This window comes from Idiotropiscis lumnitzeri, unplaced genomic scaffold (assembly GCF_059441095.1).
Source record: "Idiotropiscis lumnitzeri isolate Australia: NSW breed Sydney's pygmy pipehorse unplaced genomic scaffold, RoL_Ilum_1.0 HiC_scaffold_35, whole genome shotgun sequence".
In the NCBI taxonomy this organism is placed as follows: Eukaryota; Metazoa; Chordata; class Actinopteri; order Syngnathiformes; family Syngnathidae; genus Idiotropiscis; species Idiotropiscis lumnitzeri.
Window position 1 is genome coordinate 2,054,536 of NW_028283573.1, and position 14,551 is coordinate 2,069,086.

The 14,551-nt window shown below is 45.5% G+C and overlaps 1 protein-coding gene across 1 annotated transcript in view; it reads left to right on the forward strand.

Moving 5' to 3' along the window:
- The first annotated feature begins 12,340 nt into the window (after nt 1-12,340).
- Nucleotides 12,341-14,551, forward strand: part of slco3a1a (solute carrier organic anion transporter family member 3A1a) — a 30,450-nt gene continuing 28,239 nt past the window's right edge. Inside the window, exon 1 of the mRNA XM_088287238.1 lies at nt 12,341-13,097. Coding sequence (XP_088143364.1) covers nt 12,936-13,097 — 162 coding nt within the window. The 5' untranslated portion in view covers nt 12,341-12,935. The remainder of the gene's footprint in view (nt 13,098-14,551) is intronic.

Sequence of the window (14,551 nt, forward strand, 5' to 3'; positions counted from 1 at the left end):
GAGTAAACATTCCCTCGGTTCTGCTTCATCGCCACTCCCGTAACGTGTGATTGATATTCCTGTGAGGGTTTTAGCCGCCTGTATTCTCCTTGCAGCCACGATTCTTATTTTCTTTTGTTTACCTGCGCGCTTGGGATTATTTTCGGCTCAGCGACTCGTTGGCCGATTTACTACCCGTCAGGATGATTAGATGAAGCGCAAGAGCCGTCACAGAGTGGCTCATTTATCCGTTTTCAGCGGAGCAGGTCAGTGAGTCATTGTGCTCTGTCATAATGGGATGCAGTCTTACGGCTGATCCCCCTCCCTCTCGTAGACGTCAACCAGATGGGTCGGTGGAGGTGCTCCCCTTTTGTTTACTAGTTGTGACGTCACAGCAGACGTGATAGCGCCTCTATTATTTAGCAGACGGCAGCCAGCACAACATTTGGCAGGGAAACGTAAACACCTTTTGTACGTCGTGCTTATGAAGCTCATGAATAACATTTGCATGAATACATCATGCGATTTTTTTTTGAAGGAATAAATGTGCTCAAGGCAGCGATACATGACGCAACATCCTGAAAAGGCTTTCTGTAACGGAGGCTTCAGTGCAGCGCAGGTCAATACGAATTCTTGTTAACTGGTTTCAACAACCAATTTTAAAAAATCTGCAAAATGTCAAAGGAAATGACCAAAGTCCAATTGTCATCATCAAAAAGCTCCAATCTCTTCAAGACAATAAAGAAGCCCAGAATAAGAAGAATTGAGTTGTCCTTTGCAATATTCAACAATTGATCAGGCGTTTTCTTTTTTTTTTCAAGTTTGGGCAGAGTTGTGGTCAAGGAAAACACACCGAAGTTGACTTTGTTCAAGTTAGACGTCAGTGCACCACTCCCGACATGACTGAATTTGCGTGAATCTGCTTCGGTCAACAATGTGTTTGAAATGCATCAAAAAGAAAATCAACGTCGGGGATGGCCGCATAGCTGCTGCTGTTTGTAACTTCAGGCTTGGCGGTCGTGGCGGTTGTGGCTCTTCTTTCTCCTAATCAGTTTTGCCAGCAGGCGACTGATCGATAGATGGACATGCACGACCAAAGTCACTCAGCAGCCATGACTGCTAACAACAACAACCGTGTTTGTTGTGAGCAACTGCCATCAATGGCCATTTTTTGAGGGCACAGTCATAAATGATGAGAAACACGCAGGGGGCCAAAGTGTCGCTTTGCAGTGCAGCCACCACTCTCTCAACAAGATTTTTTTTCATGAGGCTCTCTTGAATTCTTACAACAGCATCAATTATTTGTGTGGAGATTCTAGAAGCTTCTGCACTTACTCTCACTGGCGACAGATTTTTTTCGACAATCAATGAAGGTGCCAAAACCTTCCGTAATTCACCTGAGAGCAAGAATGCACCCAACTTTTGTATTGTTTTGAGACGTGTGTGAAGCGTCTTATACAATACAATGTAATTCATATAGTGCATTTCACAACAGCTGGAGCTGAAGAAGGAAAAAAAAGAAAGAAAAAAGCCGAGCCAGCAGTCAGATGGGAAAGCTGCTGACTGACTTCCGTCCACTCAAGTGCTGCAGTTGTTTCTTGTTTGAATAGTCGCCGCTAGAGGGCAGCATACATCAACAACCGGTCTTAGTTTACGTTTGGCGTCCTTGTGCAACTCAGGTCACCCTGATTGACTGGTCGCTCAAACAACTTGGCCTGCGTGCTTTGTGCGTGCTTTGTGCGTGCGTGCGTGCGTGCGTGTGTGTGTGTCCAGCTTTACAGTTACCTTATTAAAAGACATTTTCCCTGCAAAATGAGCGTGAATGTCAAATGACGACAGGCACCACCTTGTTTTGGATGTCATTTGATGAAGCCAGTTTAGCGAGCACAACAATCACATTTTAGCAAGTCACCTTATGCTTCCACTTTGACTTTGACATGACTACATGATTGATTAAATTTAACACTTAATTTCATGATGCCTGTTCTATAGTTTGGTTAAATGTGTAGATATTAAGGTAATATATCGAGGAAAGTGCTCTTTAAACGTCGCCATTGATCATTACGAGAGGTGAGGCATTGATTGACAACTTGAGGTGGTCAACATGGATTGAGCTCAACTGTATATATGACCTAAACACAAAAAAAGAATCGTATTTATTCAAATGGCCAAAGTTCAAATTCAGGTTATTTCTCTGTTACAAGCACATTTCATTACATTTGCTTGGAAAATGAGTTAAATAGCCTCTCCTCTAGCTCCTCTCCTGCTGCAGGATGTACCGCTGCATGCAAATCTTCTTATGGGCTTAATGTACACACACAATATAGGTGAGTGAGTGTGTGCGCCTGTGTGTGCGTGTGTGCGTGTGCGCGTGTGTGTGCATGCGTGTGGTAATTAATTGTCAGTGTAGTCCACTATGGAAATGAAGTGTATCCTCGAAAGCCGAAGATGTAGCAGCGTAAATATTCTTCTTGTAAATTTGGGACCCGGAAAGGTTTGACAAGCCCTGCTCGAGTGGAAACGGCCAAAAAGCACTTTTGGGATTATTTGTTATTCAAACAACACACAGAAATGATCTGAAACTTTAACATCAGCAATTGGAATCCATACATACTGGAAATAAACACCCATTATGCAATTAGGACAACTAACTGTTGGAAATGAATGAATGCAATTTCATGTAAGTTGTAAATGTTGGTCAGTGCTTTTGAAAGAGATTTGGCCAGTGAGAAATGGGTGAGAAGGATTTGCAGGCCTTGTACTGCACACCACTGATATAACGTCGAACGTTGCATGTTTTGAGATCATTTCAAATTTTTGAATGGAGGAAAACGCCGCCTCACCCTGAAACAGAATATGCCTTAGTGGGCCACGCCTCTCGGGTTGTCATGGCGACAACTGGCAGTGGCACCGTCTTTGATGGTGTCATTTGGGTGCACCGCGTTTGCATAGCAACTCCAGAAAACAGCTGCTACAACCAGACAGACAAGTTGGATGACACGTGCAGAGAAAAGAGTCACCTTAGGCCTCGTTAAGGCCAGCTGAGGAGAAAAAGCCACAAAAAGGGCAGATTTTCAAGTTGGGCGAGATGGAAACAAGGGGAAAGGACAGAAGTCATTCAAGTAGTAATCATCCTTTTTTTTCTTGGCAATTCCTCAAAAAGAGTGGTGACGCCACTTCCCACCTCCATTGAAAAAGCAGGTGCGCATTCAGGGTCCAGATCAAGTCAAGCGAGTTTGCCTGTGTGGCTTTTCTCCGGGTACTCCGGTTTCCTCCCACATTCCAAAAACATGCGTGGTAGGTGAATGGAACACTCTAAATTATCTGTCATAAAAAAAAACAAGAAAAACCAAAAAGCAAGCGAAACAGATTGTAACACTCTGCACAAAGTAAAACGCAAAGTAGCAAAAATTCAGTTTCAGAGTCTTTGAGGGGGCTGAATTTGTCATTTTGACATGCAAATTTGTGCAAAAAAAAAAGAAAAAAAGTTCAAATGTTGACGTCCATTGACTGTTTGTGTCAGGTTGTCGTGGAGGTTGAGGAGGACCCAAACGCAGGGAAGCAAGGCAGGGATAACTTCAACGGAATTTCATTGAAAATAAAAAGGCAAACATGGCACTGGGAATGTCAGAAAATGCAAAAGTACAAGATAAGCGGGATCAGCAAAACAAGGACTTGAGGTGACTTGGGAAAACGAGACTGGCATGGAGAACAGCGACAGCAAGGAACTAAATCCAAACCAAGCAACGAGACCACGGGGAACACCTGCACAAGACACAAGGGGGTTTGAGGGAGATGATTGCTTCACGCTCGGGAGTGAGACGACAAGCACAGGTGAACGCAATCAGATTTGAGCACGAGACACACGCCAAACAAGGAAAAAGATGAAACTAAATACTAAACCAAAAATAACAAACACAGACCATGACAGTTTGTCCCTTTAATCTTAAATGTGCTGCCATCCAGATTTTGTTGTTTGTTTTGTTTGTCTTAAGTTTTGACAGACTGCTCATGTTTTTGACGCTAGATAATGCTTTGTCAGCAATACAAAGTGTGCAACCTACCGTCATATTTTCTTTGTCTGAAACAAACTCAGAAGAATGGCTGAATTTCCAAAAGGCAAATGTGGCTACTTCCGCTGTTGTTCTTTTTCCTGTGTTCCAAATGTGACATGGCAGATACGCACTGTCCAACGTGCCCTCTCAGCTGCGCGTGTGGGCAATTGCTCACCCTCTCACCCTTTCAGCGCGCCGCGCACGCGCATTGCATTTCTACACTCATTCCTCCATTTCCACCACAGTTCAAGCCACAAACAGGGCAACACACTGTTTCCGCTTTCTTTCTCATCTCAGTCACATGATCGAGGGCGCATGCTAAGTTGTTCTACGATAGTTTGAACAAGTTGAGAAAATACGATACAACTTACTACTGCACGTACACCATGAACAAATCAAACATTCCTCAGGGAAGTATGTGCGCTTGGGAAGTGACTGCACGCCTTGTCACACGTATGGCCACTTGAAACGTGATTTTTGTTGAACACGAAAGTGGCAACTCAGTGCAGTTGCAGGGCACGCCGGTGGTTTTTCTCCAATCTCTTCCTCACTCTCATCCTGTCATTGTGAAGGTGTTAGCGTGAACCTTTCCTTCCTGCCGGAGGAAATGGCATGCTAATGGGCGGCTCTTCCCTCTTGTGACTCACAGCTGTCGCACGAGAGCTTTGTTTGTGAAAGTGGCCGCCTGATGATGGATGCCGACAGTCGTATCAGCTGCCAGCCACCACCAATATCCTGTCCAAATAAGCTTCCAAAATCCTTTTGGAGCACCTTACGTTCATTTGGTGTTCAGGCTAATGACTCTGTTGATCATTACTCTGCCTAAATAACTAAGTTGGGTGGATGCGATTGGCTATTCGTGTCCTGAGCTCTTTATGGGAACATTTCCCTGAGAACTTTGTACATGGCTCAGTTTTGCTGTAAAAATTAAATGGTAAATGGGGTGCACAGAGAACCAATGAACCAAATACTTCCAACCATCCCTTAACCAAGCCGCTTCCCCGCACGGGGGTCACCAGCGTGCTGGAGCCTCTTCCAGCTGTTTTCAGGTTGTAGGCGGGTGCACCCCGCACTACTTGCAAGAAAACTGAAAGACAAACAACCACTCGCACTCACAATCGCACCTCGGGACAATTCATCGGAGCATCCAATCAACCCTGTTATGCATGATTTTGGAATGTGGGAGGAAACCGGAGGACTGCGGAAAAAATCCACGCTGGCACGAGGAGAACATGCAAACTCCACACAGGAAGGCCGGAGCCGGAACTGAACACGGTGAGGCCATCGTGACAAGCAGTCGCTCACCGTGCCGCCCGCCAAGTACTTTTGATGCCGAAAATTTCATTGAACAAAAAGACATTTTGCAGGTTGGGTCCTCCTCATTGAGCCTGCGTGGACCGCATAAACACCACGTGCGATCGTGTCACGCCGAAGGGACGTCATGCAGCCAAAAATGTGGCCGTCGAAGGATCCAAGCTGTGAATTTGGACAGAGCCATGACAATTGACAAAACATTGAGACCAAAACCTTTTCTTTCATGTAATGATTTGCTAAAGTGTCAAAGTACCTCAGAATAGCGCCAACTACAGCACAGGAGGACTTACTCAGTGTCAGAGTTTCTTTTTTTGCTTATCAGTATCAGTGGCTTGTATCACTGATGCCTAAAAATAAGGCCGGCATCGGTTGGACAACGCAACTTGCTCAAGGGCGACCCTCTAACCGGATAAGAATTAGAAAATGGATGCAAAATGGACATATTGTGTATTGTGCACAGTACTCTGTTGAATCATCGCATCGATACACACTTGTAAACGTCTTACATTTCAGGAAAGCTCTCATGTCGAATACACAAACGAGCGAGCTGGATTTAACCCAGAGAGAAAGTGGAACATGCTGCTTTGAATGTTTGTTGCCCCCCCAGCTGCACAGACGCCATTTTGCTGTACGCTGGCCTAGCAGTTGACAGCAGCGTAAAAATAGTCGACAGAGCAGGCAGTGGGTTGCACTTTGAAAATGGAAGAAGACAGGTTATATTTAGACCCAACAAACAGAGAATGAAGCAGGAGATTCCATTTCAATGGGACATGTGATGTGAGTAAGCAAGTTGAAAGCAGTGGTGGGCAGTCAAGGCCTTCAAGGTCTTCTCTGCTGGCCTAACATAATCAAGAAATCATGATCATATTATTCCCATTGATGTCTTATTATAACCTAGTGTTGTATTTTTAGGTGAGAGTTTTTATCCAATCAGAATTCCGCTTGTTCGTGTTGCCAGGCAGATTTCACAATACCTGTAGCACGCACTATTCGTCCGAGGCCTTCAGATACAATTGTGCCGGCATCTGTTCTGTCAAAGCCAATGAGCTTTCAGAGTTGCTAGACAGTTGCGATAGCCAATCAGATCACAAGTTGGTTACAGTGAGCCTTCTCGCTAGCCTTACGCTGAAGGTGATGAATGCATCTTGTGAATGGATACTCACTCGTGAGGGGGCTGTGGCGGTTCGGGGTTGGGGGGGCCTGGCGAGTGTGATTGCTTTCAGGTTCTCGGCAGTTTCCAGCCAGGCACACCTCCGGATTGAGTGGGCGTCGGCTCCTGCGCACCTGCTGCTCATCAGCGGCAATCACCACCGGCATAAAACCCAGCCTCGCCAGGAGCCAAACGCCGGATTATCCCGTCACCTTACGTGGTACTGGCTCATGTCCCGACACGCTGCCTGCTCGCCTGATCTTGTTGCGTCCCGCGCCTGTCTGACTTCCGTGTCCTCTTGTTCCCCCTCCGGCCGTCCTGTGCCCATCCGAACCCGAGCTTCCCGCGCCCATCTCCGAGTTCCTGACCGGCGTTCATCTCGCCTGCGCTCCCCCCGCCACGCCGCTCACCTGCCTCTTCCGCGCCGCTCCAGCTGCTTCTCCACCAGCCCGCCACCCACTTCCAGCGCTCGCCGCCTCGACGCCCGCCAGCCGATCCTCGCTCCCGCAGCCGCGCCCGACCCGCCGCGTCGCTCCACCTCTCGCTCCCCAGCCCCGGTTTTGGATCGGGCTGCTCCCCTGCCTCCTCTTTCAATAAACCCAGTTCACACCACCCCAGTCGCTCTTGGGTCCTCTTTTCCCCACTCTCGGTTCTCCGAACCGCGACAGGGGCAGCGCTATGTGGAATCAACACACCCAAAAATCGTAACTGGCGACCACTCGAAAATGTCAACTATATTCTTTCTTTTTTAAACCACAATGCCCAAAGGAGGGAAAAGTGTGGATTTAATTGCAGATAAATTTGCGAGGCCATTTTCAAGACCGACCTTTCAAGAGAAGCGAGGTCATCCAACACTCACTCAGTACTGTGTAAGAATCTTTATGTATATTATTTGTCCAGCCGCTGTGTCATAAATGATGCTATTATGGGGGGGATCTATTCAAGTAGGACAAAGAAGGACTTCACTGAAGGCCTACATGTGAAATGCACACCCGCTACTGGTTGATAGTGTGCGTCCTCTCATATTGCACATGATCCCTCGTGTCCGTTTGGCGGCAAATACAATACAATACAATTTAACTTATATAGCGCATTTCACAACAGCTGGAGCTGTAACAAAGCAGTTACCATATGCCGTTAAATAAATTAGCAGGTTCTTAGAACACAAATTAAAACACATAAACACATTTACAATAGATACAAAGAAGAAGAGCAGAACAGCGTAAGTCTCATGTTGAGTCGAAAGCTAAAGAATAAAAATGTGTCTTCAAACATGATTTAAAAATGGACAGAGAGGGGGCTTGCCAAACATTTAATGGGAGCTCATTTCATAGGGAAGGACCGGCAACTGAAAAGGCACGATGCCCCCTGAGGCTCCCGCTAGTCCTCGGCACCTCCGGCAGCATTTGGTCCACAGACCTGAGGCAGTGGGCAGTTGCCTAGGGGGGGAGGAGCTTAAAGAGGTACGCTGGGGCGAGTCCTTTTAAAAATATGAAGACGAACAGAAGTATCTTAAAGTAATGACAAGCGACAAACGTTTAAAAGCCACGACATAAAAAAACAAACTAACCAAAAAAACAGCAAGCCCAAATGGAGGCTAATTACATGACAGCTGAGTTGGTGTCTTAAATTGTTGCTGTTTTACTGGGCGCATGACGAGGCTCAAGCCACGCACACACAAACACACACACGCACACGCACACGCACACCCCCACACACACACGCACACAGCCCCACACACGCAGTGATTGGACATTGTAGCATTTCGCGCAGGTGGAATGTCTCAGGTATTGTGAGAAAGTTTTGGCACCCCCAATGGTGGAATACTGTATTACAACTTTGATATGACAGACCAGTGATTGGCAACTCGGCGGCACGGTGGCCGACTGGTTAGCACGATGGCCTCACAGTGAAAGACAGCATCGGGCGTGGGTTCGATCCCTGCTCCGGCCATCCTGTGTGGAGTTTGCATGTTCTCCCCTTGCTTGCGTGGGTTTCCTCCGGGTACTCCGGTATCCTCCCACATTCCAAAAACATGCATTGTAGGCCGATTGAACACTCTAAATTGCCCCTAGGAATGAGTGTGAGTGTGAGTGCGGATGGTTGTTCGTCTTTGTGTGCCCTGCAATTGGCTGGCAACCAGTTCAGGGTGTCCCCCGCCTACTGCCCGAAGATAGCTGGGATAGGCTCCAGCACCCCTCGCGACCCGAGTGAGGAGAAGCGGTCTAGATGATGGATGGATGGATGGATGATTGGCAACTCGCGGCCAGTGGTGGTAAAAGTATGTATGTGGCATATGCGGCGCATATGGGTGCCACGCTAGAGGGGGCGCTAAAGCCATGGGAGGAAAATCATTTTTGAGTGGCCATTTTATGGATTAAACAGCTGTTTGTTCACAGGTATGGTTCGATCTAATCACTAACACTAATAGAGGCACGTCACTAATAGACACCCCACTGCTCCATGATTGTCACCGGCGCCCCCACGCCCTCCTCCTGCGCGCCGCGGCCACACATAGACACAGACCAGTGCGCGCGCCCTCGAGTACGCGAGCAGCAAGCGTTTAGAATTCAAACGTCTGATATACCCCCCCCTCAACCCCATCATTAAAAAAAAAAAGAAGAAAATCATTATTAACTGTAAACAGCTCGGGAACTGACCACAACACAGAGATCAAAACAGATGACGCCAGTCGAAAAGGCTTCATATTGGCTCCCTCTCACCTCTCGAATCAATTTGAAAATATTGCTTCTGGCGTATAAAACAGTGAATGATTTGGAAAGAGATGCTGATTGAATAGAATCCCATCGAGCTCTGCAGACTCGGGTCAATTAGTGGAGCCCAGATTCAAACCAAAGATGGTGCGTTTATCTGTTATGCGGCTTGCAAATACAATAAGCTGCCAACAGAAGCAAAGTCAAACCCAAGTGTAAACGTGTAGAAATCCAGGTTAAAAACTTTGCTTTTTTAAAATTAAGGTCTTCTAATCATCAAAAAAGAAAAAAAGGAAGTTGAAACTCTCATCCAGCATACAAGTTAATTACCTGTATGCAGGCAGTGATTTTTATTTTTTTGTTAAAGAATGACTGGAATAGAACATTGGTCTTTGTGTGTCCTGCGATTGGCTGGCAACCTTTCCAGAGTGTGGCCCGCCTACTGCCCAAAGACAGCTGCACGACCCCACCCAAATGTGGAAAAGCAGTTCTCATCGTGGATGAATTATTTTCAAACATTTACAGCATTTGCATCGCAAATAATAAATTCCCATTGAACGGAAATGCCTTGAATCAATTTCAGCACCACGTTATGCTCCTTCTAATTTGCGCTTTGCCCACCAGGGGGGGGCAGTATAATATGAACATAGAAACAGAAATATAACATGAAAAATAATTTCCCAACTGATTCAGCAAGCTGTGATAATAGCAATAAAAGTAATTTACCACAAGGGATGAAGTGTATGCCGGTTAGTTTGGTTACATCACCTGTCTACATGTGTTGCTTCACTGTTTATTTTCAAATATCTATTGCGAAAATGTTTTTTGCACTGTAGCTTTCAATGCTGTTTTGTGGTTCTTCGAAATACGCAAAGTGTAATTCTCATTAGTTTGACATCAAATTTCAACAGGGAGTGGTAATGAAAAACCTGAAGCCGCATTTTGGGGAAGAATTGTTGACGACAATATTTGCCAAAGTGCAGCTGTTTCTTGTGACGTGAGTTGAGTTTGCCACTAGTAGCCAAAGCAAAAAACGGCGTAACAATGGCTCGTACTGCCTCGAAAACTCGCAAAGACGAATCACCCGCATTATAGGGCACCATGGCCTCTCATTTGTTGGCATCTGCCATTTTCTTGCTGCCCTCAGCCTCTTATGGGGCAACAACAGCCATGTTTATTTCCCCGCAAACATTGAAGCAGGAAATGGAATACAATACAGTCTTATCTAAAAAAGTATACTCGTTGTTAGCAAAGACATCCCCGCCTTCGCCCAGCGTCTCCAAGGTGACGGGGGCGCGGCCTCCTTCCCGTTTCCACTGTCTGCAACCTTTTTCCAAAGGCTAAAAACAGCATTCGCTTCTCCAGGCAGAACAATCCAAAACAATGAGAGGCTCATCTATTCAAACCTCTCTGGCAGCAGCCCAAAGCGAGCCCTCGTCGGCGCCGCCCATGATGACCAGCTGACTCGCCTTCCCAAATGACCACTGCATGTAAACACACACTGAGATGTATGTGTGAGTTTATCAGCACACAAGAATTGGACAGAATGTACAAGCATAGCACAGCTCTCACCAATGACACCTATATCAAAAGCTTTAGCATATATACTCTCACACAAAGGATGATGTCATCGCCACTTTTAAGTTCGGGGCGTTCACTTTTACTACAGGCTGAACTTCAAAGTTTCACAATAACACTGTGCAGGAAGATGGGAACAAATGTTCAAACATAGTGTAAATATATTGCTGCACTGTAAACGGCTTTGTGGTTTTCATGTCCAATCAACTCAACTTGAACATATATATATGTACAGTGCACGTCACTTTTCCATGTCAAAATGCCAACATTTATGAAATAATGTTTTAACATTCTCACTATGGTTGATTGTGAATAGAATTTTGTGATTTAAAAAAAACACGAGCCCAAATGGGTGTGTCAATAGAATATTATGGAAAATTTATAAATGCTGTCGAAATGCTGTCGAGTGATACATTTACTCATTAATTAGACAACTTCCGTAAGTAATGGCAATTAATCTCATTTTTCTCATCTAATCTCGAAATTATTGTATAATCATCAAATAAAATGCAAACTTGAATTTACTCCCACTTTCTTTGATTATAATTACTCAACAAAATGAAGAAAATCCACTGAGGTTTACAGCCATCTTTCGTAGTTCTCTCAATGGAAACAATTCTCAAAATGTTGCGTTTGCATCCACGAGCACCACACTCCAGCAATGTTGGTCGGCAAGGCTCATCTGTTGAAGTGACCTCTGAAGGGTGTTTGGAGCTGAGATGATATGCCAAAGACGTGCAACAAATATGATATTTGATGATGGCTTTGCAGTGCGTGATAATGATGTTAGGTTTCTCCAATGAGGCCATTTTGAAATTGTTTGACCTCATTTAAATTCATCATAAGATAAACACTCTGCAGGTGTGCTGGAACCACTCCCCGCTAACTTTGGGTACGAGGCCAACTGAACTGATCTGGTTGCCAGCCAATCGCCGGGCACAAATTGACAAACAACCACTCAACCTGACATTCACACCTATGGACAATGCAGTCTTTAACGAACGTACGATGCCTGTTGTTGGAACGTAAGAGGAAACCTGAGTACCCAGAGGTAACCCACGCCGGCTGGCATTGGGAGAGCATGGCAACTTCACAGAGGAAGACCGTAGCCTGGCTTTGAATCCATAGATTTCAACCACAAAGTTTGAGGTGGTTTTGTTAGTTTGTTTAAACGTGTGATAGATAGATATTAGAATTAGAAATCCCTTTATTGTCATTGTACTCAAGTGTGTTACGAGATTAGAGGGCTCCCCTCTCCAGTGCAATACAACAATAATACAGACAAATATATAAATTAGATAAATAAATATATAAAAAAATAAATAAAAAGATAGATAGATAGATTTTTTTTCACAAGTTACTATATTATACTTTTTATAATGTGCTTGTTTATTTTTATACACGTTTTAAATATTTTTAAATCGTATGAAAGTTCAGATTTCTTCATGATCTTGACGTGTGACGTCATAAGAATGCGTCACGTTACGTTGCCCTGTGATTTCGCCTTGATGTCACCCGAAAATTCTCTTTTTTTTTTTTTTTTTAAATGTCTGTCGCCCGCCACGCGTCTCTTCAGAGAGTTCCGCCTTGTATCTAAACATTGCTCTCGTGGCCCGGGAGCGGTTGTTGTGACGGCGCTGGTCCCAGAGAGGGAACGGAGCTGAACCCCCGCTTCGCCCGCCCGCTCGCCGCGCCTTCTGTCCCGCGCCTGAGTCTGCTCCAAGTGGGCGGAGAGACGTTCCACAGTCCTGAGGAAGAGTTGAGAATGTGAGCGCTGAGCTGAGCCTCCGCACGGAGGACAATTTGCGCCCCTATGCTCGTTTTGTGCCAGCCTCGCGGAGCTCACGCGTTCGACGACGACGACGAAGAAGAAGAAAAAGAGGCGAGGCGACGATGTTTAAGCGACCCAACGAGTTGCTCGGACGTGTGCGGCTCAGCTTCGTCGAGTAGACTTCGGAGCGACACTTTTTCGTTTGCTTTGGTTTTGTTTTGTTTGCTTTAGTGTTGTTTTATTTTTGTTCCGCGGAGGTGGCTGCGAGTAAAACCTTCCGACGAGGCGGCTTCACACGGATGTAGCAGCGTTACTTTGGCCAGGCAAGCCGCTCCTGCCTGTTCCTCGCCGCCAACGGGTGCAAGTCGGCGGTCATGCAGGTGAAGAAGCACCGAGAGTCGCAGCAGGGCGGCGGGCACAACATGCTGGAAGTGGACGCCGCCCGCAAGAAGTCGACGTGCTTCTCAAATATCAAGATCTTCCTCATTTCGGAATGTGCCCTCATGTTGGCTCAGGGCACCGTCGGAGCTTACCTGGTGAGTTGGGGGCGGATATGTGGGCTCCCCCGGCACGGCCGGTGGACGGGCAATTTACGCTACGCTAGCCGGTAACGTGGCGAATTAGGAATGCAAAATAGGGAGCGAGGGGTGAAGTCGACAGTGTGCTGTCTAAAACCAGGAGGAGCATGGGCAACTTTGACGATGTCAATGGAAAAACAAAGAGAACTTTCATCCGTTTCCTTTCATTTTCTTAATGTTGCGCCCACAGGTAAGTTTTATTCGATCCCAGATGACTTGGGGCGTGACAGTCTGTCGCAGAGCATGGCTTTTTTTCACTAGAAAAGGGCTCAAGGGGAATTTCGATTATATTGTGTAAAACAAGGAGCAAGGGACACTCTCACGCTTTGTAAAATAGGGCACTTCATTTATATAATAGTGGAGCATGTGAAAGCTACATTGTGAGGAAGAGAAGGGGGAATGAGGGAGCTTGAGAAAGTTGCACCGTGGAAAAGGGTACTTGCACCGTTCAAATTGGGGAACATCTGCAAAGTAGGGCACATTGCGAATGTACATTGGGAGCGCGGCAATTTTAAGCACATAACAGGAAACTTTGATGATAGACTCTAATATACTGAATACAGCTTATTATTGGACTCCTTTTTCCGAGGCCAAAATGTTGTAAGAAATCGGATGTTTGATACCACTTTTTTCACTTTTCTGAGTATATCTCTTAGATTACCTACCAATACCAACTGTAGATGCCTCATACGTTTGGTTTGAAAATTGAACACAAAGACAATAGTGTTGATTTGCTAATATGTAAATTTGCCGCAGTATTAGTTCTGACTAGTACCAAATTGGACATCCTCAATGTCAGATTTCCTTTGCCAATCACCACGTGGACCCGACACCTAGTATCGATACGCGCCCATCCCAAGTAACAATCAAGTGCAACTATAATTTTGAGTGACAAGCTTATGTACATCTAAACTCAGGTCAAATGTCCCTTCTTCCCGAGCATGCCATCCCTTCATTTCCAAGAAAAAAAATGTCGGCAGCCTCGTTTAATGAAGCAACCAAACTAATTAATACAATTAGTTTACATTTCAAGAAGTCATTTTATTGATCGTTCCAAGAAATGTCTTTGTGGTTAAGTCTTGAATCTCACAGTATTCTTCTACTAACACAATATTGAGAAATGCACACAAAGTCGAGGCTGCCTTGAACATGGATTTCATCCTGTAGGACTTGCTTAACAACCTCGGGCGGTGAACTCATCCTTTGCGATGTTTATTCTCTGGGAGGCTTCTTGAAATGAATCGACTGAACTTTAACTGCATTTGTGTTTGAAGTGGACCCTCCCTCCTGTCTTGTTTAAAAACTCGCAGAAAAAAAAATGTTCTTTACAAAGTATAAACAATAGCTAATCCCCTCTTAGGCTCCGCTTAGTCCTCTACGCACCTCCAGTAGCGTTTGCTCCGCAGGCCGGA